The sequence below is a fragment of the Ptiloglossa arizonensis genome, chromosome 6 (assembly GCF_051014685.1).
Source record: "Ptiloglossa arizonensis isolate GNS036 chromosome 6, iyPtiAriz1_principal, whole genome shotgun sequence".
Lineage (NCBI taxonomy): Eukaryota > Metazoa > Arthropoda > Insecta > Hymenoptera > Colletidae > Ptiloglossa > Ptiloglossa arizonensis.
In genome coordinates, this window is record NC_135053.1 from 18251083 (window position 1) to 18278118 (window position 27036).

At 33.3% G+C, this 27036-nt stretch overlaps 5 protein-coding genes across 12 annotated transcripts; 2 read left to right on the forward strand and 3 right to left on the reverse strand.

Moving 5' to 3' along the window:
• Positions 1 to 47: 47 nt before the first annotated feature.
• Nf-yb (nuclear factor Y-box B) lies at positions 48 to 1693 on the reverse strand. Its single transcript, XM_076313556.1, has 2 exons — positions 1347 to 1693; positions 48 to 870 (listed from the first exon to the last, which is right to left on the reverse strand). Exons 1-2 carry the CDS (start codon positions 1459 to 1461, stop codon positions 323 to 325), a joined length of 663 nt encoding a protein of 220 aa, XP_076169671.1. The 5' UTR covers positions 1462 to 1693; the 3' UTR covers positions 48 to 322.
• Positions 1694 to 1840: 147 nt separating this feature from the next.
• Positions 1841 to 6775, forward strand: Coq9 (ubiquinone biosynthesis protein COQ9, mitochondrial). 2 transcript variants are annotated; one of them, XM_076313550.1, is made up of 5 exons: positions 1846 to 1990; positions 4483 to 4674; positions 4875 to 5215; positions 5304 to 5531; positions 5602 to 6775. In XM_076313550.1, exons 1-5 carry the CDS (start codon positions 1942 to 1944, stop codon positions 5635 to 5637), a joined length of 846 nt encoding a protein of 281 aa, XP_076169665.1. In that variant the 5' UTR covers positions 1846 to 1941; the 3' UTR covers positions 5638 to 6775. The 2 variants fall into 2 exon arrangements, with proteins under 2 accessions (XP_076169664.1, XP_076169665.1); XM_076313549.1 differs by lacking the exons at positions 4483 to 4674; positions 4875 to 5215; positions 5304 to 5531; positions 5602 to 6775 and adding an exon at positions 2344 to 4387 and having other exon boundaries at positions 1841 to 1990.
• LOC143147869 (uncharacterized) lies at positions 5809 to 8749 on the reverse strand. Its single transcript, XM_076313552.1, has 3 exons — positions 8182 to 8749; positions 7536 to 8128; positions 5809 to 7455 (listed from the first exon to the last, which is right to left on the reverse strand). Exons 1-3 carry the CDS (start codon positions 8482 to 8484, stop codon positions 7092 to 7094), a joined length of 1260 nt encoding a protein of 419 aa, XP_076169667.1. The 5' UTR covers positions 8485 to 8749; the 3' UTR covers positions 5809 to 7091.
• A 640-nt stretch (positions 8750 to 9389) lies between these two features.
• LOC143148743 (G patch domain-containing protein 1) lies at positions 9390 to 14030 on the forward strand. Its single transcript, XM_076315388.1, has 4 exons — positions 9390 to 9817; positions 9899 to 10277; positions 10367 to 10591; positions 10684 to 14030. The coding sequence occupies exons 1-4, from the start codon at positions 9754 to 9756 to the stop codon at positions 12887 to 12889; spliced, it is 2874 nt and encodes a 957-aa protein (XP_076171503.1). The 5' UTR covers positions 9390 to 9753; the 3' UTR covers positions 12890 to 14030.
• LOC143148741 (uncharacterized) lies at positions 12939 to 27002 on the reverse strand. Of its 7 annotated transcripts, none has more exons than XM_076315386.1 (29): positions 26553 to 27002; positions 23178 to 23276; positions 23019 to 23108; positions 22783 to 22943; positions 22567 to 22655; positions 22179 to 22259; positions 21635 to 21800; positions 21286 to 21511; positions 18760 to 18913; positions 18543 to 18672; positions 18023 to 18244; positions 17779 to 17952; positions 17551 to 17711; positions 17198 to 17480; positions 17008 to 17122; positions 16713 to 16827; positions 16505 to 16627; positions 16079 to 16426; positions 15849 to 16019; positions 15626 to 15781; positions 15309 to 15416; positions 14958 to 15233; positions 14814 to 14868; positions 14612 to 14753; positions 14425 to 14536; positions 14238 to 14347; positions 13743 to 13887; positions 13568 to 13665; positions 12939 to 13333 (listed from the first exon to the last, which is right to left on the reverse strand). In XM_076315386.1, exons 2-29 carry the CDS (start codon positions 23273 to 23275, stop codon positions 13261 to 13263), a joined length of 4182 nt encoding a protein of 1393 aa, XP_076171501.1. In that variant the 5' UTR covers position 23276; positions 26553 to 27002; the 3' UTR covers positions 12939 to 13260. The 7 variants fall into 7 exon arrangements, with proteins under 7 accessions (XP_076171501.1, XP_076171499.1, XP_076171498.1 ...); XM_076315384.1 differs by having other exon boundaries at positions 17008 to 17137; XM_076315383.1 differs by having other exon boundaries at positions 14612 to 14868.
• Positions 27003 to 27036: the final 34 nt, after the last annotated feature.

Consider the following 27036-nt stretch of genomic DNA (forward strand, 5'->3'; position numbering starts at 1 on the left):
GTTTTTCTACCCCTACCGTGTTTGAAAAAGTAAAAAATAATTATCAATGAGCCTTCAACTGCCTCCTGGTTTATTTCCTTCCACGTTCATATTTTCTTTACAAGGTTTGCCTAAGCTTAATTTACCTCCTTTCCGAGATTTTAGAACATTCACATTCTATTCTCGTAGTATAAGATCAGCTTACCATTGAAACTGATTTTACAGTTTTTTTTTACAAAACGCAGTCACGCGTGAAAATGATACGCGATAGTCAAAGTAGCTGTTCCGTAAATCGCGTTTCACATTGTATAATTTATATTAACATCACTTTAAACTGCACTGATCAGGAAAGTTGGAATTGCATTTGATCGGTGGACGTATAACTGTATATAACAGGTGTGTCAGAGGTGGTAGCACTGGATGCAGTTGCAGCAATGGCAAATAACTGATCCTCATATATAGTTCCTTGAGGTTCAGCTTTTCCATTGCCTGTTGGTGTACCACTACCTGGAGGATTATCTCCTTTTGTTGCTTCTCGATATTTTTGTAGATATACTTTTAATGGTTCCACATAATTATCAAAACCAAGAGTTGTCATTGCAAATAAAATGTCTTCACCATTAATAGTTTTACGTTTTTCCATGTGACACCGATCGCTTGCTTCAGATGTGATGAATGATATGAATTCAGATACACATTCTTGAACGCATTCACGTGCATCTTTAGCTATCTTTCCTGTTTCTGGTATAGCCCTTTTCATAATTTTAGCAACATTTGCTATTGGAAGAAACCGGTCTTGTTCACGTAAAGGACCTCCTCCACTACCACCTCCAGCGCCTTGCAATGGATCACTTGCTCCATGATTGGAATCATCTGTATTCTCAGGATCATCTAAGCAAAAATGTTAGCTTCAATCGATATAATGACTTATCAAATTGTATAAAAACATTGTAAAATCAGTATTTAAATTTATACTCTTTTCTTTAAAACTATTCTATTTATTAAGGTTTTCAAACTTTTTCAACGTATGATATGTATTAAGTAATTTCAAAATGAAATAGTTATCAAATGTATAATTACTTAAATGTAAATATTGTATCAAGTTTTATATGTTGTTAAATAATACCGAAACTTTCTTTGTTTGAGTATCTATTGAATATTTCAATTTGAATTCTATAAATTAGATTGAACTATTGTCCATCAATTTATTTGCATTAACAACATGGTATAATACTGAAATAGGAAACTGTCACTTGTTAGAAACAATAAATTATGGTTCATTTTCCACTAAGGAAGTGATCATATTTTATGATATTAAAGAACTTTTTATTAGCATTTCAAAAAAATTCAAAACATCTTTAACCTACCTTCCATGTCGTCTGATTGTACACTGATATACGATGCGGAAACACCACCTCCACTAAGGAATGCAGTCGGACCCAAAGGTCCTCCGTCATCGCCACTTTCACCACTATTTTCCATTTCCAACTTGACTTACACTAAACACACAACTCGAACACTTCAAATTCCCTTAACCTGTCCGCAGCTTTGTTTTCACAGTACTTTATCGCATTTTTTGGCATAAACAAGTTTGTAAGTAGACACCGATATCGCACAATCAATGATGTCTCCCTAAGACAAGTAGTGCCCTCGTAGGAAATAAGAATTAATTCTGAATTTCGAATTATTATTGACAAATCGTTTTTAAATGATTATTTCTGTAACTAAGTTATGCTTTTCCTTTTTTAATGAGATGTCTAATTTCTATTTATTATAGTAATTTAAAAGTGAGAAAATAAATGAAAACGGATAGGTTGTTAAGGTAGAGCCATAAGTAAGTCAGAAATTTAAGTACAGTCCACAAAGTTTGTCTATAAACGAAACCTTACAAGTAAAATAATAATTGCAGTTTTATCGTGTGCCGATAAATGCGTGACAAGTAGTTTATTTAAAACTATTAGCATGGCTATGTCTAGCATTTTATTAATTCGAAAAGGTCTTTCAATAAATGGTGAGCGAGCTTCCTTTATTAATAATATATACCAATCGTAATTTATACGCGCATCATTTTGATCTTGGCATTTGTATTGTTAAAATTTGCAAACAAATTATCTGATTCATGAGAAAAATATTGTGAGACTTTTAATACGTGTGATGATTGCACTCGTTTACGCAATTTCTATTTTATATATTTTGCATTGATTGTGTGGGTATTGCACAGTATTGTTTATAGTATACGATATCATGGGCAAAGCATGATGTTTCTCAATATTTGATAGCTAACTACGTAACCTGTTTTGTAATGTTTTTTTCTTAATAAAATATCAAGATTTTATATATTTGTTTATTTGTCACCGATTCAAGAATAAATACAGAAGCATTCACGATGACATTACGGGGATGGTAACACCGAATGCAGCGAAAGATATATGTCATTATTATATTTAATGAAAACAATGAGAGAAAATTCGTACAGTGAACATTATTAACAGGCTACCTTTTATGTAATTATTTAAATTATTTGACGAAAAAATGTCGCAGCCTCAGGAGAATCCAAGAAAGAAATTTATTAATGATCTGACTGACTACTTAAAAGAAAACAAGATCAAAGAAACTTCCCATCTCTTTGAGGATAGTAGTTATGACAATATCATTAACGAGACCTCCTGGGAAATTGTACAGATTGCATCATCTTATCTGACCACTGAAAACACAAAACATAATGACGAACTAATTAAATGTTGTATAATGATACTAAATGTTGTAGCAGAAAAATGTAATCCTTGTGAGACAGTATTAGAGTTTTTAGAACAAGTGGATAACCCAGAAGATGACATAAAGTTCTGTATAATTTTAAAAGTACTTAGTAAAAGTCTTTCTAAAATGAGTGATAAAACTAAAGCAATAGAATGGTGTATCAGTACAATAAGGTCTTATGTTGAGAATTTGCCAATACCCGAGAAAGAATCTCAAGAAAGTACAACTATTAAGAATAAAATTCAAAATGTTTATATTGCAATTATATCATTTCTAGAACCATTGGTAGATGAAGTAGCATTGGAGGATGATGATACAGAAACTTGTGCCATATTAAGAGATTACATTTTAAGTATCCTCATTTTCTTAATGGGAAAACCTCTATGTTATCTACAAGATCAAGAATCAGAATCAGATTCATTACCAGAAAAAATTATAACACTAATAAGTCTTATTACTGGAGACTTGCTTTGGTTTTTGAGTATTGTCAATGCAAGAAGTAAAAGGAGTTCCCCTAAAAAGAAAGATATAGACAAAGAAAGTTGTAATCTTAAAATCATGCTTTTTGAATTGAATGAGAATATACCAGATTTGGCATATGCAAATTTTTATTTTTATGTCATAACAAAATTACATTTATGGGAGAAAGTTCCACAGGTATATGATTCACAATACGTCTTTCAAGCATGTATATATCTCATTATTAAACTACTACAAGAAGAAGAAAAAATTACTATTAGCAAAGGCTTAAATCTTATGGATCAACTTCTAAAGAAAATAACAAAACATTCTCTAACATCAAAGTTACTGGAATTGAATATTTACTCAGAATTACTTAATGTAATCATGAAAGTGATGATATATTGCGATCACAATGAAGAACGTAAACAAGCTTTACATATTTTTCAAGAATACATTGAAATGTTTAATATGCAAGCTAGATACTTTATTGTTCTGCATTTATACCATACTATTGAACATTCAGGTTTACTTAGTGTAATTACTGGAATACTTAAAGCTTCTATTATTGAATGCCTCCAAGCAACACCTCCTATTCCTTATTTTCTTGGTAGTAATTTAGAATCTTTGTTGAAATTGGTTTATAAGTTACCACATGGCAGTGCATCGGATTTAGTAGAATTATCTGATGAAATAATTACAAACTTGAATCTTTTAAGATTTCTGTTTCTCAGAGATAAGCACAATCAAACTGGAATTTGGAATCTAGTAGATAAATTAAAAAATGATTATTTAAAACCTTTAAGAGAAGGAATAAGTTTATGCAAAGCACATTGGAAGGTGAAAATAAAAGATTTAGAAAATCAGAAAAAAGCTCATGAAACAAGTGATAATGTAGTACTAGACAAAAATGATGCTGAGATAACATTAACTGTTGGTGGAGAAAAATTACCAGCAATGCCAGTTTCAGAAAAAATTTCTTTTTGTTATCAAGCAGTAAATGGCCTTGATGTGATGGAAAGCATTTTAATTCGAGTGAATGAATGTATTTCTGATAATTCCTTTAAAGAACATAATGCTAATGTTGTAACTTCAAAATAATAATTACATATTTATAAAATGTACATTATTTACTGTTAAATAAAATTATTTCCCATTTATATTTTATTTTTTCTTTAAATCCTATGACTTACCATTTTCTGAGAATAATAATTTTGATCAAGTAACATTTTCATTGGTTTTTGAGATGAAATGAATGAATTTCAAAATGAGTTTTGGTTTCAATAGGTTTTAGAAGTTTATGGACTTGTAGGGCATTAGCCACAAATAAAACTAAGAATGCTACTACACAGCAATCAAACCAGGAACAGAATAAGGAAAGTGATGAAGAATATGAGAAAAATATCAAAACAAAGATTCTTAATGCATCTTTAAAGTTTGTTCATAATCTAGGATGGAGCCAGCAAGCCATCAGTGCTGGTAATTTGTAATAATATTTCAATTAACTAGATGACTCTAAAATAATTCTTTATATAAAGAGATACATTTTCAAAAGTAAATAGAATTTAATATGCATTCAACATTCATTAAATATCTATAACAACATATAATTTAATTTTCTTAGTATGTAATTCAGATAATAAATAAATATATTGCTAATGAAAAGTAATATACCAAAGGTGCAGAGTCTATTGGATACCCTGGTGTAATTCATGGATTGTTTCCCAATCGAGGAGCAGACTTAGTTCAGCACTTTTATTTGACATGCAGTAATGACTTAAATAAAATACTTAAAGAAAAAGCCCTTGCTACTCAAGAAAATCATGAAGAAAAGGAGGCTCTCAAATTAAAAATATATGATGCTGTGGTAATAAGACTAAGAATGGTAATTCCTTACAAAAAAACATGGCCTCAAGCGTTAGCACTTATGGCACTTCCACCTAATGTACTAATGTCATTAGCTAACTTGCTTACATTAGTAGATGATATATGTTATTATGCTGGTGATAGATCAGTTGATGTAAGAGTGATAAATATACTTTCATATAATTTCAATTTCCAGAAATATAAAATAACTTTATTAAAAACATCCAAATCTTTTTAATTAGATCAACTGGTATACTAGAAGAGTAGTATTAGCTGGCATTTATAAGACTACAGAATTATACATGTTACAAGACAGTAGTGAAGATCATGAACAAACTTGGAAGTTTTTGGAAAGGCGAATAAAAGATGCAACACAAATTCATGCAGTTCTTACGGCAACTTCTGATATGGCTCTACCAGATCAAGCTTTGAGTCGTGCCAGTGAAGCAGCTACTGCAGTTTTTGTTACAGTAAGTTTTTTAAATTTGTAAGATGGACCCATGTAACGATTTCTGTCTAATGCAATTATTTATTTGTCAGGCACGCAATATGCTTGGATTAAATTGGAATAGATAAACCAAATTTAAGGTAGAAGAGGAATAAATAATAGACTGTTCATAGAGAAGAAGCAATTGAAATATTTTACCCGAATTCATTTACCTTAAGTCGAAATATATTTAAGAAATCATATGCTTGTACATAACTTCATGTAACATGGTAACAGTTAAAAGGAAAAACAAGTTGAATTAGCAATCACAACTAATTTATTTTAATATTTTATTTTAACAAGGTCTGTACATTTGTTATCAAATTCAATAAATCTTAACTATTTCCATGCAAGTTATAAAAGTATAAATTGTTAGAAATATAAATTTAACAGTATTTAACAATTACCCTGCAATATTGTTCCAATTAACCCGGCAGTATACATGTAAAACATCCATTTTATATTTTGTTGCCTATATTTTTGCTACTCAGCTCAGTTTCTTCATACATTGTTGCATACTGTGTTTCAATTTTTCTTCAGATCTTTTGAGAGCAACATTAAACATTTATATATAGTATTGTATATTTATGTAGCATTGTCAGTTCATTTTTGTGTTTAATTAGTACTTTTTGTTATATTTTCTTTACTTCGTAAGAATTTTTTGTTGCAGTCCATTGAGGGATCAGGAAGAAGTGTAACAGTTGATAACTGATTCTTAAGTATTATTCTTGTAAGACAACTACTAGAAAAAAGTTTAAGTTTTAGTTAATATGTTGAGATATTACGAAGGAATGAATCTGAAATATATGAAAAGTATTTGCAAAATATGCTTTGAAATATGTCTGGTAGAAGAAATAGTTAAGTGGACAGATAACTTATAAATTTGCTTATTTTAAAGTTAATAAAGGAACGTAAAATATATGAATTTTCATATATTGTGATCAATAAATGTTACTTTTTACTAGGAGTCTATGAGCATTTTATGTGAATACTCATGTTACAGTTTATATGTGCACTACTGGGTTAACTAAGGCAATACAGCTTTCTCTTTATACAAAATTATTTTATCTCTTCACTGAACAAGAGATCGATTTTATCCTTAATATTCAATTGAGCAGAAGAATATTTCATAATAAAAAGTATGTTTACACAGCCAAGTACCTCACAAGTTGATTAACATTATGTTAAATAATGTAACGTACTTTCTAATAAAATGATAATGATGAACTATGAGATGACCTATACTAACATTTTTGTGAGCCTCATTATCAACATTAATAATACTGATATAATTGTAAGAATCAATTTTTACAAAAATGAAAATACTTCTTTGATCTAAGAACAAGCATTCCAGGTTTATAAAAACTGCTGGTATCTTATCTTTTGTTATCTCTAAAAACTAAATCATTCTGTAAAAACCATATCGTTATGATATAACAGTTTCAATACTTTCATGTTCACATGATGCATCTTATAGTACGTTTTGCATTGTTATAAGTCTTTTTTAAAAGGTACTTTCTTTTTCTTTTATTTCAATTTCGTATTAATAATGTGCTTCCTCTATATAGCCTTTAATAGTTTTTGGTAAAGGCAATTTATGAATATTATCCAACCTAGTATTTTGACGGATAACAAAACGACAAAGATATTGTAAACTTCGAACTTGCGTGAACCTGCTCACTGGCTTTGTTAACCTGACTGGAAAAGATGGATGACCCGGATACTTAGGTCGTGAATAACAAATCACTGCTGTTTGGCTAAAATTCATAGAATAGTCGATCAAATCAGCTACCGAGCTGAATCCTTCGCTTTCACTTTGGTTGCACAAAGAAAATAAACCACCAGTGTGCTCCATACGAGTATGAAGTAACTTTCCAGAAGATTTAAAACTAAGTGTCAGGACATATCTACACAAAAATCAACATTGAAAATTTAATTTTCACGTGTTAGAATTTACTACTGTGGATATATTTGGTAGAATACAAACCTATGGTCTGAAGAGTCCCTGACCAAAAATGCACCATCAGGTTCAGATATTAATTTAGCATCAGCTTCATTTCCAGATATTGGACCCCAATACCACCCATAGTTGCTTAATTTAAGCAGCTCTTCTGTAAGACTTGTTATAACTTTATTACAATTATTCATTGTTTCATTGGTTTCTATATTTCTCTGAATATTTTCAATTTGATGCTCTGTTACTGTATTTTCTATTGTGGCATCGCATTCTAATTCTTGTTCGTTGTTAACAAAACATAATGGGTACATGTTAGGGACAGGTTCACAATTATTTGCTTGAAATTCATTAATGGCCTGTGCATTGACTGCTTCTAGTTTTCTTTCAATATCTGAACAATCTTCTAATGTTTCATTTAAGCTTTCTAGAATTTCTTCATTTTGAAAAGATACCTCTGTGGCAGTTGAAGTTTCATTGTTACTTATACAATCAACAGTTTCAGTAGTATTTTCACATTCAAATTCATATACATTATTTTCCTTGATAGAAATTGTAGGTCTATCATTTTGAAGCATCAATAAATCACAATTTATATCATGACTGGTCACCTGAATCTCGTTCTCCTGTAAATATTTCTTTTAGACACCACATATCAATAAAATCTTTGTATACTTACTTTTCGTTTTGATTTACATATTGTTAGTTTCTTTGCTTGCATGTGTTTCTTGATGTTCTTAAAAAAGTTGAAGGACGTTTTAGTAGGAAGAACATTGTTAACATTGCACTCGACGATTCTGACTTCTATCAAATCCTCTTTTTTCTCTTCATTCTCTGGAACGTTCTTACGTCGTGAATCACGTCTCCAAAGAAAATCAAACGTTCTTGCACTCAATTTCCGTGGTTTTAAGCCTTGCTTGGGTCTTTTTTCTACATCAGGAGGTGCAGCGGTGATCAGTTCCTCTGACGTTTGACTGATCATATTCAACTGTCGTGCGACCCTTCAAATTGGTTCCAAATCCGGAAAAGGGTTCGCTTCCACTATTTTATCAAGAATTATTTCATACGCCATCTATTTCTTACCCTGTTCTCCCGTGAGTACAATTTTTTTTCACAGATTCGAGAATTCTCATCGCAGTTCACTGCTTCACAATTGTCCATCCGAATTACCTTTGCACTGACTAAACGCAACGAATGTTTTTGTGTACACACGTGTCCATTAATTCTTGCCGTTTAAGGGGAGTACAGCACCCTAAACACACCCCCTTCTCTTTCTGGAAAGTTTCTAGTTATCTAGATGGCGTCACAATCCTTCTTAAAGTAGAGTTCTTTCTTTTTTCTTTTCAGACTAGATTCAACTGAACTACCAATGTCGGTAAAGATAGAGTAAACGCGTATGAAAATTCGAATACTTTAACGAAACTTAAAAATATGAATGTACCTCTAATGCATTTTAATAAATTCATTTTGAATAACTTTCTTCTATTCCTTCTGTGTAATTCTAAATTATGAATGAAAGAAAGAAATATGAAACTTTCAAGTGTTTTTCAATCATATTTCCTTTAGAATATAAGGTATGTGTTACCGAATAATGTTCTGAGAATAGATGGAACTTCGAAACGTTTATTAACATTTTAAATTAAATTATTCGAAATTTCATCTGTGAGAATGATGATGAGGCTGAATTCAAATATTGCAATAATATTGATATAATAGATTTGATAAAACCACAATCAATTTACAGAGGGCAATTTTTCTTACGTTAGCTACTCTTGCCGATGTTGATTTCCAGAATTACATTCTTAGCAAAGGGGTCGCTTCAAATATTGATATTTTATGAGTCGGTATTTCAGATCGTATGACATCCATGAAATGAAGTGTCTCGTCTGTAAGACGAGTCAGCAATCCATGTGACACAAAAAGACATTATTTGCAACACCTATTGTACATTTCCTCTAAATCGGAGGTACTATAAGCAAAAGAAAAAAGTTTAATGAAAGTATTTGCATATTTTTGAAATGTTTTGTTTTGTCAGAATTTAAACAGTTTCAAGCGAAAGTACGTTTTACTTGAATGGAATGACAAAAAGTCAAGTAGAAGCCTTGGTGGAAACAAACATTGCAATGTGTAATGTACGTGCCTTATAACCTCAAATGCATCGTTTTTGACAGTTGTATAAATTAGGGTGAAATATTCTATGTCTTGTATCACTTGATTTTGTTTACCACTAGTTATATATTGTGTGTTAAAAATGAGTGATTCCGATGACGAAAATTATGTTTCTTTTGGAGTTGCACTCGATCCTATAGATGAAGGTCTGTTAAAATATTCCAGACTGAGATTCAAATACTACACATTAGTATAGAACTCTTTGTTTTTACTTGGTTCTGTTGCAGACAATGTTTCAAGAAAGAAACCTGTTACGATTGAAGATCAATATGCATACGATGCACAAGGTAGACGTAGATTTCACGGAGCATTTACAGGTGGGTTTTCTGCTGGGTATTTTAACACTGTTGGTACAAGAGATGGATGGAGACCACAGCAATTTAAGTCCTCGAGAAGTAGTAAAGCAGAAAATGTTACGCAACGACCTGAAGATTTTATGGATGAGGAGGATACAAGTCAGTTTGGAATTGCACCAAAAGGTATTCGTGCTACTAGTGACTACATTGACCATGGTCAAAGAGGAGTGAAACGAGAAAGAATCAATCATGATAGTAGTGGTCCTATTCCTGGTACTCCAGTGTTAAGGGAGCTTTTAAAGCCTGTAAAGTATGTGGTCAATTATTTTAAATGTTGTAAATGTACAAATTTAAAATCATTAATCTTAATTGTTTATTAATGTTTAATATAATATTCAGAGAGACAGTTGGTATTATGTTATTGAAAAAAATGGGATGGAGACCAGGTCAGGGAGTAGGATCTAGACTTACAAAAAAGGAGAAAGCTAAAATAAAAAGGAGAAATGACAAAATAAGAACATCACAGCAACAGCCTAAAATACCAAGTTCAGAAAGTAGTATGGAAGATTCAGAAGATGATTATGGAGATATTACATTTGCTCCTGATGATTATGAACCATTCAGGTAGGTTCAAAGTCTTTGTGCTATAATTTTGATAAACAATAAGCATATAATGGCAATAATATAGCAATTAAATTAATGTTTATTTTCCATAGATGTAACCCAAAAGACAATTATTTTGGTATAGAATATAGTGGCTTAGACAGGAGAACTGTACTTTCTGGTCATATTAATTTATTTGATACTCCTGCATTTAGTATTCATGAAAAAAACAAAAAGCTATCGATACATGGACAAGCGTTCGGAGTTGGCGCGTTTGAAGCTGACGATGAAGATATATATGAAAGAGAAGATATGTCGCGTTACGACTTCACATTAGCTCCGGAACGAAAAACAAAGACGGGATGGTCTGATGAGAACAATTCTAAATTATTGAATAACGATAGTCTAGAAGGTTTTGTGCCAGCAAAAAAAAAATTAGAGCATAAAAAAGTCTTTCCACCTCCAGAGTTGCCTAAAGATTTTGTACCAGTGCACGCAGTCAGAAAAAGTCGTTTTTATCCACCAATCGAAAATGTTCCTCGCACGGCAGAAAACGGAAGACGTAAAGATCTTACAGCTGCGGATAGGGCTAGGATATTAGAGGATACTCATAGTATTAAGAAAGTATCAGATGCGCAACCAAATGCAGTGCCATCGGTTGCTTCTAACATAATTTCTAAAACGCTGAATTTACATGGCAAGCAGCAAACTGGGATGAGGCAAAATCTAGAAAATCAACAGACTAAAGCAGCCATGTCCTGGATGGATAAATTGAACTTACAGAGTTTTATTAAAGGCGGCATTGTTGGATCTAGTAAAGAGTCTGAAGGAAGCTTCAAAAAATTGGAAGAATATAAGGATACTCCCTCTACATCCGAGGAATGCCAAATAAATATAAACAGTAGTAAGCCTGAGGATGACAATTCCACAAAGAAAAGTACAATGAAACTGTTTTTATCTGACCCTGATAAGCAGAGACGTTTCGAGCAATACTTAGTATTCTCAAAGAAAGCTGAACAAAATAAACTCGAAAGTATACAATCATTATCAATGACAGAGTGGGACAGGGAACATGAACGCGCCGAATTTGAGCAAGTAGCTAGATTATTTGGAGAGCCAACAAATGATTATGTTGCAAATAAATTTACATATGCTTCTGACCCTACCAGTTTGGAAACAGTCTCTACAAAATGCAGTGAAGAGGATGAAATGAAGCAGGCTGTGAAGATGAAAATGTTTGGAAAACTAACGAGAGAACGAATAGAATGGAAGCCTGCAAGTATAGTCTGTAAGAGATTCAATATTCCTGAACCAAAAGTCGGTTGTGCCCAACCTCAGATGCAGAAGAGGACAGTTAAATTTTCAATTTTTGATTCTCTTAATTGGAGCAATTCTACAAAATTTTTAAGAGCAACTGATACAGTGTTGAAAGAAATAGACACAACCGATGCTCAATCAAAAGACAAAACCAAGTCAGTTGTAAAGTCGGATAACGATATACCTTTTAATAATTGTCAGACATTAGAACCTATGTCAGAGAAAATAAAAAATTTCGAAGCTTCTTATGAAAAAGTTTTCGGCAAAGAAGTCCAAGAAGCATCCTTCAGGATTTCTGAAGTTAAACAAAATTTGATTAACGAAACACATACAACCCCGCTACCAGATGTTGTAGATAAAACTGGGAAAGATCTAGAAGGTGATAGTAAAATGGAAGTAGAATTGAAGAGTAAATCGGAAGAAAAAAAAGATCTTTTCAAAGCAATTTTCTTAAGCAGTAGTGAAGAATCTGATTCAGAACCTGAGGAAAGCATGGATAGCGAGGCTGTAAAATCAGTTTTGATTGGTAAAGCTCCCAGTGAAATGAATGTAAACAGAAACACTTCTCCACCAAGAGGAATTTTTGCTAAGGTGGATTTGGACAATTTACTGACAAGTTCAAAAAGCAGTACTCAAACAAACGAAAATGTAAATAAAGAGAAAGATGTAAACTTAGCAGTGAGTTCTGAACAAGTAATTCACGATAGTAGTTCAAATCCTGTGGAACCACTAATGTTGCCTAACATGTACGGACCTGCTTTACCCTCCAGGTTATTAAAAAATGACAATTCAATAGCAGATGCATCCAGTTCACAAACCTCGAAGCCTGTGTTTAAAAGTATTGTTGTATCAAAACCCAAGATGAATTCTAAGATCTCTGGGGTATGGGTAGAGCGAGGAAAAGTGAAGAAGTCAAAAAAAGAGAAGAAGAAACACAAGCACAAAGAGCATAAAAATTCAAAACATAAGCGAAAATCGAAGAAAGAAAAGCGTGACTCGTGATTCAGAAGACTAAAATTGTAATGAAGGAATGAAACAAGCACCCTGTCGATAATGGAAATACGTGTGCTGTTTATTTATTGTACGTTCCTTTTTGTTTACAGCATCGTATAGTGTAATTGTTTACATTTAATGAAGTATTTGGAAATGCTCGTGTGAATTTGTAATTACAACGGCAAGTCTATAATTACAATTAGTAAAGGCACATCCGATATGTACAAGAATATATATCTTTTCGTATATGCTCTAATACGCATAATTGAGCAATCTCCTTTATTTCATTGTAGTGACATTTGTTGCTGTTATATACTTAAACAATAATTATGTTGATAATGCTAACTCGGAGCATCGAATGCAGAAAAGATACTGTGAAGTTATTTATTCGATGTTGTGGAGTTTCTTGAAGGTGGTCTACTGTGATTTGTAGAGTTAAGCTTCTTCTCTACGCTGGAAATACAGAAGGAAAATTCATTAACGTATTTTCATAGTAGAATTTCACCTTCATATTTTATAACGGAAACATTAAGTTATAGATCTTATATTTTCATTACATTAGAAAAACAAAATTTTATATGATCTGTACAATTTATTCCATTATTTGAAACGACTATTGCAAATATAAACTTTCCTTTTTCATTGTTTCAACGAGTTTCTAATATTTTGAGCAATGTAAAAACGTACCTGCTACTTCTAGAACCTCTTTTGAACATATCCGTTAATTTCTTCTTCAGATTTCTCTTTTCAGTCTTTTCGCTGACACTCGTCTCAGAACCTGATGTCTGCAATAAGAAAGGCCGATTTAAAAATCACTGGAATGATTATTTTGATTAAATGGATGTGTTTATTATTTATTTACCTGAAGAGAAAGATCTATGGAAACATTTGGATCATCCACGCTGGCCGATTTAGTTAATTTAGTCGTGATCTTTTTTATTATACTTTTACCGTGTTTTTTCTCTCGTTCCAACATCTCGCTTTTTGTAGAACCAGTAGAGAGGCGACTAATATTTAACAAAACAATAGTTACTATGTTTAACATATTCTTATGATTACAGTGTGGTGCATTTAAAATGATTCAAGGAATAAAATATAGTAATAAGAATGTAAGAAGTAAACAAAATAAGAAGTATATTTCGAAGTATTGGATACTCGAATTCATTGAACGGATATTCCCACTATATCATTAAACAACCCCACCCCGCCCTTTCCATCTTTTGTCTCTTTGCTCTACCCATAATATTTGAGATAAAACACGAAAGCTTACACCAAACACTCCATCTTTCAAATAGAGAAGTACACTTAGTTTAACCTTAAGCAGATAATATTTTCTGCTTTGAAATAATCAAAATACCTATCTACACTGGAATCTCTCTGCAAGTTGAGCGTTCGCCCACCAATCTCTGAACCTTCTAGCGACTGCAAACTGGACATGTTACTATCGGTACCCCAGATACGTTGTGGCTGAAACGTTCAATATAAAATAAACTACTTATTTCAGAGTGTGGAATCCATACCTAAGAGTTCTGCGGTATACGTACCTCTTCGTTTCGTGCTGATGTCTGTTCTAAAGACAAACTCTTCCTCTGTAGACGTGGTTTCGAACGGGTCGTTGTTATACCTTTTCCTGGATCACTTTCGACGGATGTCGATCTGTAATACAGGATGATCGTTTAATGTCAAGATCTAAGATAAATAAAATGAGTAATCACTGTCAGTGATAGGTACCTTTTACCAAGTTTCTTCAGTCGCGTCACGTTAGCTTCGTCCGCTGCTTTTTTGGATTCCTTCAATTTTCTTGCCACATCCATTAAGTTTTTAATAGTGTACTCCAGCTTCTCTGTTCTTTCGCCGAGTTGCGAATTTGAACCTGTAAACAAATACATTACGGAGAAATGTAAATTAAAATGATTAATAATGTTAAGTATACCTCTTATATCGCCCTTTGTATCCAACATTGGTGACGATTCCCTCGACTTTGGTCCCTACAAAAAAAAAAAAAAATACTTTATCCCGTCCATTTTCCGTTTAAACAATTTACTTATATCTTTATTAAACTTATAACTTGGCGTACCTTTAATCGTCTAGGCGGCGTCGGTGTATAATTATTCGGAGTTCCATTTTCTGCTATACCGTTTAATTCGGGGAAAAGCTTCGTTAAGTCATTGACTTGCTGTAACAACATATTAATATTTCGCAACTCGTTTTGTTCTTGCTTGGATTTTTTCGTAATCACGTCCTTCAGCTCTTCTCGCTCTTTTTCGTGTCGCTCCTTTTCACGTCTCATTTTTTCATTACTAGTTCTCAACTTTGCGTGAGCATCTCTTAATTCGAGTAAGTCACATTGTAGCTGCAAGAATAAATATTTTTGTAGAATCTATAACGAAGAACTTTAAAAGTTACATCACATCTGTTCTTTATTTACCTCCAACAATTTCTTCTTGCTTTCTTCTTTTTCTTCGTCATACACCTTCTTTAACTGATCTTGTCGTCTTTTAGTCTCCAGACGTTCTTTGGAACGTTCTCTCTCGATCTGCAAAAAGAGTTTTATTATTTAGAATTTACACTCACGTATTTTATAGTTAGCGGATCAATCTCAATTGGCTGCCCAAGGTCACTTCATCTGTAAATAATGCTAAAATTGATCGCCTCTATTTAAGAAATTGAAAATAAATGTTTGCAGGTTTAATTCTTCAGTAGTCCTGAGCAGTTAGTTGATTTTTATCTGACTTTGATATATACTTCGAACAGAGTTTGTCGCAAATCTCTCGCCAATGTTGCCGTTTCTTGTAACAGTCTTTGATGTTCTTCTCTCTCTTTTTGCCATGCTAACTCCATACGCACTTTTAGCCCCGGAATTTTCGTTCTACCACTCGTGAGCACTCGTTCTTCCTCCAGCTATAAATATAAGAGAGAGTAAAATGAACTATTCTCAAAACTACGAGAAGTGAATTAATTACAGTACCTCGTTAATTCGTGATTGAAGTTCAGACACTTTAACGTGACTGGCTGATTTCTCGGAAACTAATTCGGCTTTCAATCTGGACGCTTCCAATCTTGTTTCTGAAAGTTCATCTTCCAAACTGTTGATCTGCCTTTCAAGAACCACTATGCTGGTACCAGATACTTCTTCCTCCTGCATCAAAAGAAGAATATTTAGCATACAGTGTATAACATGCATATTGTCATACCAACCTCGTCAGACTTTGCAGAAGACACGTTTGACTGTCTACCTCTGGTAGATTTCAATTCAGCAATAGTTTTCTGTGCACCTTCTAACATGTGCTTGTATGTGTCGCGTTCACGTTTGTACCGCGATAGCTGGTTCTGAATAGCTTGGATTTCGTCGTTAATAGCCGTGATCCTGTGCTCGTATCGCATTTTGCATTGTGCCAAATCCGCTTTCTTCGCCTTTTCCATGGTCTCTAAAGCGTTCTTCAATTTTCGTATTTCCGACTCGAGAGCCTTGGTATCAGGTGTCAAAGCTTGATGGATCTTCGTCACTGCCTCGTAATCCTTCAACTTGTCCGAGAGATCATCATTCTATAAAGTGAATATTTGATCAATTTAAATTACTATTTTAAGTTAAATTTAGTTTCAATTACAGTTATATGTGCTCACCGCTTTCCTTATGTCTTCCAATCGCGTTACTAAGGTATTGTTCTCCTTCTTCAAATTACTAATATCGTTATTTAGATCTGTTATTAAAGCTTTATTTGGTAGCTCGCTCTCTTTTATTCGATTCTGAAAAATTATTGTATTATTTATAATGCCAATATATTATATTTTGAAAGATTTAAAACAATATTATATATTTCATTGTACCCACTTCTAAAGTAGCTTTCTCCGATTTCCATTCACTCTCTTTTATTTTAACGGTTTGCCGTAGTAATTCCAATTCTTTGCGAATACTCATGAGTTCAGTGTTTTGTTCCCGTAGTTTGCTGCAAGTAAGAGAAGAATACACTGTTTCGAGTGTAAGAGTGAGTCCCGCAAAAACGATAAATTTACAAATGAAGAAAAGATATTATCCTTGATTTCAAATCTTTAAAAAGTTCTCAAGTGATTTTTCTCTTTAAATTTTATGGAACATTATATGATTGCTCCATGGTGTTATTACTCACCTGTTGAGTGATTCGTTATCCAATTCAAACTGTTTCTTCAAATTATCGAGTTCATTACACTTGTTTTTCAGATTATTGTACTCCTGCTGGCCTCTCTTCAACTCGTTCTCTAAGTCTGCAACATAAGATACTGTTATCTTACATAGAACATCTCTAATACAACTCCCGTTATCAATGTGAAATAACTCACTTAAGATCTTCTCATTGTACGTTTGCCTCAGCTCATTCATCCGTTTCGTATTCAATCCAGTCTTCTCCAACGAATTGATTTTCTTCTTCAATGTGGACACTTCGGATTCTTTGGATTGTTTCTCTTGATCGATTTGAGACAGTAGCTTCTCCTTTTCTTTCTTCAGATCCGAGAGCTCCGTGGTCAGATCGTTTATTTTCGTAGTATTTGAGGATTTTGTACTTTCCAGCTCTTTCTTCAAGCGTTTCACATCAGCGTCAAGTTTAGTTTTTGTTTGCTCGACCTATGTTGAAGGAGAAATTAATAAAACGAGTCATAGTACATATTAGTGATGTTAGAACAAGATCACTCACAGATGACATTGATTGTGTCAATTTGGATTCCCGTTCCGTAAACGCTGACAAATCGTCTTGCAGCTTTTTACACCTTTCTCGTTCTTGCGACAATTCTCTCTTCAGCTCGTTTATCGTTTTTTCCATCTTCGCACCTTCCTTTTCCGACGACTTGGCCGTTTCTACGATCAAAGAAACAGTGAAATTTATTTGTACGGAATGTGACCACCTTACACCATATATCATTACCTAAATCTTTCTTCAATTGAACGACTTCGTTGTAGACTTTAAGTTTTTCCGCAGAAAGCGACAGAAGTTTCGACTTTAATTTTTCCTTTTCCTCGGAGAGTGCTGTCTTCTCTTCGTCCCACGCTTTTCTTTCGGTTTCCCTTATGGCTACAGCATCATCTAGCTTTTTCCTTACTGAAATATTCGAACGAATGTGTAATGGATAACTTAATAAAGCATATTAAATTACCAAAAGTTCGCTCACTGTTTTGTAAATCTGTATTTTTGTCGTCTGTTTTTGCGTTTGACTGCGTTTTCTTTTTTTCCTTTTCATCCGATAACTCTTTCACCACAGTGTCGTATTTATCTTTAAGCAATTCGTATTCCTTTGAGAGTTTATCGTATTTCGCATATTCCTTGGATTTCATGTCCTGAATATCTATGTCTTTACCATCAGAGACGTTTGTGAAAATGGTCATCATATCACCTAAAACAATTACATAATACTTTAATTGTTTATAGTAAACGATCAAGTTCAAATCATTTTGTCTGTTAAAATTTATCCATTGATACTTCTCGGTGATATTAACAATCTCCGAAAATTCCAGAGCATATAAGATACAATTTATTTGTTTACTTCGATAATTGAGGGTCGCGGATTACAATAAATCTTCCAGGTTATCTGAACTTATCAAGTCGAGTTCATTGATGCTTCCAAGAGTTATCAAAAAATACCAAAGATTAGTTTAAACATTTCGAGTGTTTATTGGCAGTAAGAAGCGGACCTATTTCCTTCTCCATTTCGTCCACCAGTTTCTTGAGTTGTACTTTGGTTGTAAATTCGCTCGCCTTCTTCTGAGGCCTGTTTTGGAATTCACTTTTAATCTTCTTTAACGTTTCATCGACTTTTTTCACCTGAAAAGGTACAACGCTCACTATTTACTATTTATTGGTTAACCACTCATTAGTTACTAATTGATTATTACGTCTAATTGTGCCTACTTCTTCATACTTCTTCTCTATAGTTGTTTTTTCAGTCTCCAACTCTTCCACCTTTCGCTCGACTTTTCTCAGCTTGAACGATAAAATTCGACAATTTTTATTCGACTGTTCCAAACTTTTTCGCAGACGGACGTACTCGTCCGCTTGCTCATCCCTTAAGAATATGAAATATATATTCATATATTACGTATTTACTTGGACTATTATGAACAATATAGCATATCGGAACAGGATAAAAATAAGAAATTGTTAATAGGATATATTAGGTAATTTTATCAGAGTTATTTCACAATGCTCTTTCAATTGCTTGGAATTATTAATTAGCAATAATAAATTTATTCAACCGATTTATTTTTTAGTATCTCTCTAAACAAATGTATATTAAAATGTTTCTCTAGTTAATCTTAATTGCTTCTAATTAAGCTAATTCCAGAGCAAGGAAATCTTGAATTTAGTTTCAATTGACTAGCTTTCTTTACTTTAGTTCATTGACTTGTAATATAAGAAATGTCTATTTAGATACACTTTCATTCTTTCATAACTACACTCTTAGTTTCTTGGTAAAGTTAAAGATTTGTTTCATAAGAATAGATAAAGTACTTAAACCAGCTAGGATCTATTTTGTAATTAAATTTTGAAACCATTGCTTAAACTAAGAGTATCTTTTTAAAAAATTAAATAACTTACATGAAAAAGTCCTTCTTATAAACAAAGAATGAATAAACCAGGAAATCTGTATGTCTTGACAAAAAGAATAAATCTCTAAATCCTCAAAAGAACAGCAATGATTAAGAACTGTTCATCTTAATATCAAGTACATAGATCAAACTATCTATCAGAATTTAAAGAAACAGGCATTTCTTTGTGTTACAATCCAATGTTACTTTTTTAATCAAATTATCCAGTTCCGTGAAGTAAGCGTAATCGAAAACACGTCAGGCTACGTTATAATTACCTTTTGTTAATTTCTCACGTACACATTCAATCAAATGGAAGCCGAAATGCCACTCGGTGTGAGGCCCGTTCGCGGCGGAAGCACCAAGAAGCACGCGCGAACGAGTGTAAACATCGAAAGGGTTCGACGACAGTATAACGTTCCACATACTGCTCTCTTTAAAATGCTATCTGCTTTTCTTTTCGTTTCTCTGTTATAAAACAACAAACTCTGCTCTGCTTCAAGATATTCCTTTTTATTGCTGACGAATAAATGAATCAACGAAATCGCGCATTTCGTTCATATGATAGATCACGACACGTTAATTTTCGCGTGACGTGACAGCGTCAGCTGGCGTTGCGTTACCATAGTAACGGAACATTGTGAGAGGGAAAGTGTGAATAAACACTTCTAATATAGGCAACTCTAACCGATGGAAAATTGATCTGAAACGACTCGAGGCCAGAGAACTCGGTTCATCGACGAAACGTCCACGTTCGATCCAGTTTTGGCGAAAAGCAGTGCCTTAGTCATGTTGGAATCGCACGCGTCTTCCGTCCAAATCGTCGTCCTGCAACAATTCAGATAGCTCATTTTGCTAAAAATTTGTTGGAACACGATGCTCACTATATATTCGTTCCTTCCGTGGACACAGACTACACGGCTAAGACACTTCGATAATCTTTCGTTTCTATTCAAGGATCATCCCACTCCTGACTATCATGATCGAAAAAAAATTCGATTTATATTTCTAAGCGTTTGATCTTTTATACGGTTTCCTTTACGAGGAATTTTATCTTTTTTCTTTCTTTTATCTGCAGTAAGTGGAAATCCACTGTTTTCGAGCCCCTTCAAAGCGTCCCTACACATTTGTTGCATCAGGAACGAAAAGGTTCAAGTCAATTGATATTTTTAGTTTACATTTCGATTGATTTCTTTAAAAAATCTTGCAAATCTGCGCCACACTGTGACGAGATCAATCACAACCGTTAATGCAAACACGTGTATGTTATTAATAAAAAAAGAGAAAAGGTCACGAGAGCGAGTCGTAATTCGCCATTGTTCATATCAAATTTCTATCAATCGGTTAATGAATCTAAATTCAGACAAATTGGTTAGTAGAATGCGTTACCTTTTTCTTTAACAGTATTTTATTTATATTTTAAATTGGAATCCGATAATTGCACAAAATAATTTATCACGGATATAGTTTACTGATTATTTCCTTTAGCAAGATCTAATAAAAGATCTGTAATACTTATAAAGTTACAGAGTACTAAATCGAATTTTTTCGTTTCCCAATTGAAACTTTTACAATAGCCTCTTAGTAATTTATGTTTAAGGCAATGAGTACAATGAAGTGATTAAACTACTTTAAACAGAAATTGTTTTTAGACTGTTACAAATAATGAGGTCAATTTGATTGAATTTTAATATAATAGAAATAAGTCCTATGCAGGTTTCTTTTATACACTAAATAATATTATGAACTAAAGAAAAGAAGCCAAGGTAGACATGCGTGAGTGACAAAAAAGATTTAGGCTTCTAACACTTACAAAAATATCTACAGGAACAAAGAGAAACAAAATTACCTAAATGTATCCTGTAATTCGTATATTTCTTCCTCCAATTGTCGGATCTCTTTCTTCATATCTTCATTTTCGTCCATCAAGTTCTCGCACAAATTTTCTGCTGCTTTTAATTTCGAACGTAATTCATCCTTTTCTCTATCTCTTTCGCCTCTAAATGTCTTTATATTTATTTCTTTCTCAAGTTCTCTTACTTTTGTCAATAGACTGGTCTTTTCTTGAGTGAGTGCTAAGCATAATTAATACAACTTAAATAAGACAATTCCTTCATAGGCAATTTAGATATCTCTTTAAGTTTTTTTTTTTTTAGGAATAAAGACATGCTTATCTAGTTTCTCTTTTACGTTAATACCTTCGATCTTCTTTTGTAGTTTCTGCAGTTCATTCGTTGAGGTTTTACTTGTTATGGTTTCCATAGTTGCCAACCGTCTCATCAAAATTTCGCTCTTCTCCTTTTCTGCTTTCTCGCATCGCGCTTGTAATTCACTCAATTGTGTCTTCAGACTCTCCACTTCGCTCTGTTCATAATAAATTACAATGTTAGTTCTTCAGTTTTATTTTTACTTCTGTTTTCATATTTTACTTATATAATTAATGATATATTGTTCAATATAATTAGCTTAAAAAACTACATATATTATTAAAAACTAAATATTTTCTAAAAATGCTATAGTATGTTCATTTATTTCTGGTATTTAGTTTCTGGAGACTGAATTAAGTATCAGTAATGTTCTTCTAAATCCTGAAGATAGTAAGTATAATATAATAGAAGCGACGATGTAGCAACAATAGTCACAGAGTAAAAGCATTTCAAGTGTATTCTATCCAAAATGATTAGTAAGATTAAACGAAAAAGAAACAGTTATGAACAAAGTGCAGTATGCTGATATTGTTACTTTCTCTGTCGTTTCCCCTTCCATCCGGTGATCCTCATTTTGTACAGCATTTTTCGGAGGACCATTCCGCGATTTCTTCACCTATGTGTACACAAACATTTTACATGATTTTCACAGATAAACGGCTCATGTTTCCTTGTTTACTACTGTCGTTTTTTCTTTATCGTGAACATTTACAACAGATAAAGCACAAAAGCATGCAGAATATCAGATCAGTGATAGATATTGAAATGTTTGGAGATGATATAAAGAGAGAAGTATTATGGTTGTCATGTCATGTACTATAATCTTGGTTTCATTGTAATAAGCCAAAGTGCAAAATAAAAACTCGAAGGTGCTTAAATTCAATTTGAATAGGAAAAAAGTATTTCATTAGACTTCAGTTTACCTGAATGATGAACTCAACATCGTTTTCCGAAGTTCTATCATTGCTGTTATCTATTACTTGTTTAATTTGCAATTTCGGCGTTCTCCTGGCTAGGGAAATAAGTAATAATGTAAAATCAATAAGTATTTAGGGAATTATGCACTGAGTGATAATTTATCCATTGATAGATTAAAAAAAGAAAAACAAAACAAGTCTGCAGATTCTGTGAAAAATTACCTTCCAATCTTTCTTCTTCTTTCTCAATGACGGATAGATCCATAAGCGACGTCCAGCAGCTGGCTGCTGCTGCATGTGGTACATCTGAGTTGTTACTCTTGAATTCATCCTTTGCCAAATTCGTCGCTGACGACCAAACCCTTCGTCCATTTTCCGAAGAGCTAACAATTGATATTAAAAACGAATTAATTAATTAATTAATTAAAAGTAACACTATAAGTTAATAGATTATTTACCGGCCTGATGACTGATCGAACGAGAGACTGGGTGAAGACGATGTGATGTCCCTCAAGTTATCTTTCTTGCCGCCGTGTTCTTTGTAATCCCTAAACAATATGTGCTATTTGATGTTCCACGAACTTACTATGAACTAACAATTACAGAAACAAATGTACCTGAAGCATCGTTTGCAGCGGGTCGGCCAACGCACTTGAGGATGGAAACCAAGGGGGCAGAGAGGGTCTCCTTTCTTTGATGAATACATGTGATGCATTCTGCGTGTGAAAAACAACAAATTTACTGGCTTATCATAAAGTGTGATTTGTCGTGTTTGCAACATTCTGTCGCAAACGCAACAATTTTGCTATTTGAGTAGTAAATAGGTTAAATTAAATCTTATAAACAATGTCAGTGTGTATACCAAACCACAAGACAAGTTCACATGTGGTCTCCGCGTAACAAAACAAACGATTACGCTTGTCGAAGAAGGAATTGCATAACAAGGAAAGCTAATACGTTATTTACAAGTGATCGATAATTTATTTGAATTATAGGTTTTATAGGAAAGGAAGTAAGGAAGGAAAGAAAGGATGGTTCTTATTACCAAATAGAAAGAATTTATTAAAGTACACCAAAGTTTATACGTATTCTTACATTTCATTGAAATATTCAAACTTTCATACGTTGTAAAATTTTAACATTATTTTGATTGTAAAATTCAGCCACGTGTGAACCATCCAACAAAAAGAGGAAATAAAATGCGCAGAGTGAGCACAACAGCGAGCGCGCCTCTTAATACACTCAATCACCGAGCTTTAAAGCGATACCGCACGCGTATCGGTGTAACCGTGCTAATGCAATCTAGAAACTTTTATATTTCTCATTGTATCTCCATAAGAATATTATTAATGGATCGGTGAAGTTCTCCCAATAAAAATAAAATTAAACTTGACTATATTCGGACTATTTTCCTTGTACGTTACACGAATCATTTATGAAAAACTTTTAATTGCAGATAATTAAAAATAGTTCGAATAAGGTCATGTTTGGTATAATGAGAAATACACAAATTTTTAGTTTGCATTAGTAGCTGGCACACCGTATTGAAGTTTGGCCAGCCGATTTTTAAATTCACAGCTGCCAAACACTCGAGTCGACGGAGCTAAAGAACATAAGTAATAGTAGGGATGATTCGATGCGTTTTATCGAAGAACGGGAGCTTACCATTTCATCATAAGGAGGTTGCTAGCTAACAGAAAGAGAAATAGATGGAATAAAAATTTCATTAACCTCCCTTTATTCTATATGGATTTCAATTAATTTATTCCTGGTAATGTAAACTTCTCCCTTTTCTCTTTCTCGTATCTTTTTTATATGATTCTAAATTATGAAGCGAAGAGATATTAAAATTCATAATAAGTCAAAGTTCATAACAATCTTTCGTGACTCGAGACTTCCTAAAGCCCGTGCTTCAACAAACTTTACGATTGCTAAAACGCAAGCCCCCTTAAAAATATTACAGAGCCCATCTCACGCATGCCCGAGGGCGGCCATACTTTTGCGCAGGATTATGCATAGATATTTTTACACCATGGGTAACAATGATATATGCCGCCCTTCGCTCATTTGTTTTGCGGTGGACACACGTGTATGGGTGATGTGCTTAGGGACCCGTCTTTATTTTGCCCTTGCCTTGTGACAACCATGCTCTTACATAACAATAAATTTCCCGTTTGTTAATTCACTTTATTTTATCATTAAAATATGTTAAGATGAATTTTTAAGGATGCTGGGGAATCGTATATGAAAGAAAAAAGAAATGACTTATGACGCCAGAAAGACTGAACGCGTCGTTAACACAAAGTATTAGGTAGCACGAATAAGAAACATTTCGTTCGATTGATCGCAGTCAATTACGAATCAGAATGAACAAGAACGATTTAATCACGACGAAAATATATGGAGATCCTGAAGAATTTCGTACCACCATAAACGATACACGAGAAATATGAAAAGCCAACGATCAAAAATCTTGGTGAAAGATTTTCGAGGTGGTGCATATCTCGCAAAAGAGCCACGTGCGCCGATATCGTATCACCAAGCCCTTAATTCTAAAAGCTAGTGAGTCGACTAGGGGGAACCTAGAAATGAAACCTTGAATTAATAAGAGAATACGTTTTGCAAGCGACGGAAACGTAGGACAGTTTGGCTTTCGGTAGAACGCAAAATACTTGGCGACGCGTAAATGAAATTCAGCTAGAAACTCTGGCTTGACGATAAGATAGTTATAATATACCTACCGAATCCAGGTAACCTTGACACAAAGTATATGTTGCACTTCACACGATTTGAATTTTCATTTTGTCGTTGGGTCATAATACAAGATGTTTTACATCTTTACGTGTATTATGCCGTAAAAATGTGCTATTTGGAAACAAAAATCGAAAGTGTGAAAAAAATTATTTCGTAAGATGCTTCAAACGATAAATTCACGAATCTCTTAAGCCTATTTATATACAGGAAATATACATGACCAAAAATTTACGCAGTTCGAGAATTATTGTACTTTATTACTGTCAAAAATACTGCCAAATAAAGATCATTCTTGTTATAATTAATTACTACAAATACTTTGACGTTATTTATTAGTGTAAACAGTTTAGTGGTTCAAAGAGTAGGGCAACAGTTTTAAACCATTTTAATGGATGGCTTCGTATTCAAAAGTATAGACTATATAAGAAAAGTAGATTTACTGCAAAAATAGATTATTACGCTTTTACGTCTTTGAGAAACTCGGTGCAATTAAAATGTCAAACAATTTAACACAAACTAATATAATATATTCGAAACTCCATCTTAATAATTGTGAAAGCCACAAGTAATTTGCAATGACTTGTCGGTTTTATCAAATTATACCATCATGTGAAATCGCAAATGATAAATTTTCCTAAAAACTGAAAATTTCTATAGTGTATCCTGTTGTTAACTTGCATTTGTGTATATAATTTAATTACGAATATGTTTACATACATTATCATTTTTCATTTATACTGTTTTTTAAACTATTTGTTTAAGTATAATATTGAACATTCACAATTATCGTTAGAACTTTATTAACATCGTCAAATTTGATTACTGAATTACAGACTTTAAACAACGTCGTGCCGCTTTACCATTAACTATAAGAAATCCTGTGTGATTAAATTAAAGCAAATTATTTGGCGATAATATCAATTGTCATGCTAATACCGGTCAACCCACGCAAGTCTCATCACAGTATCTTTCCAAAAATACAAGAGCACAAAATTTCGCGTTTCCAATTCTGCGTCAAACCTCACAACTATGTACATCTCTATGCATATAAAACGAACTTTACAACGTTTGATATTGAAACGCAAAATTAACCAGGCATTTTCGGTCAATAAAATTTTCTACTATAAAAGGTGAAAAAGATAGATGTGCAAAGATGATCGAATAAAGGCGAAATTAGCTGCAGGATCACGGGTTCGTTTGAAACTTATGCAATTCTGTATCAATTGACGTTAACTTACTTGATCGATGTTAACCCAAATGCAGCAAGCGGTCACGATTAAATTTATCCTAAACGTCGTTAAGAACGGTCGTACGCGGTGTTCGTGAATGCACCTTCCATTTCGGGAAAATAGGGTGAACCCGCCGATCTCATATTAGATGAACTTAGTAGACGAGCAATCGACGTACGACGATCGATCACTATGCGAATAGTGCTATCTCGTTCGAAACGTTTCTCTATCGATACCTCACACGCTTGTGGACCGTTTACATCTTTCAATGGTTTCGTGCGCGCTTCGATTCTTTCTTTTTTTTTCTTCCTGTTGTTCGCGACGATTGCAACGTCGATAGACGTCACTAATAGCACTGACACGATGCTGCTATTACGGGGGTTAGGCCGTTACTCGACTCGGGCTCATACGTGTGGTAATTTGGAGACTCGCCAGGGTATATATTTATCTCTAGCTATAAATATAGTACGCCTCCTTGCAAGTATTTCGTATA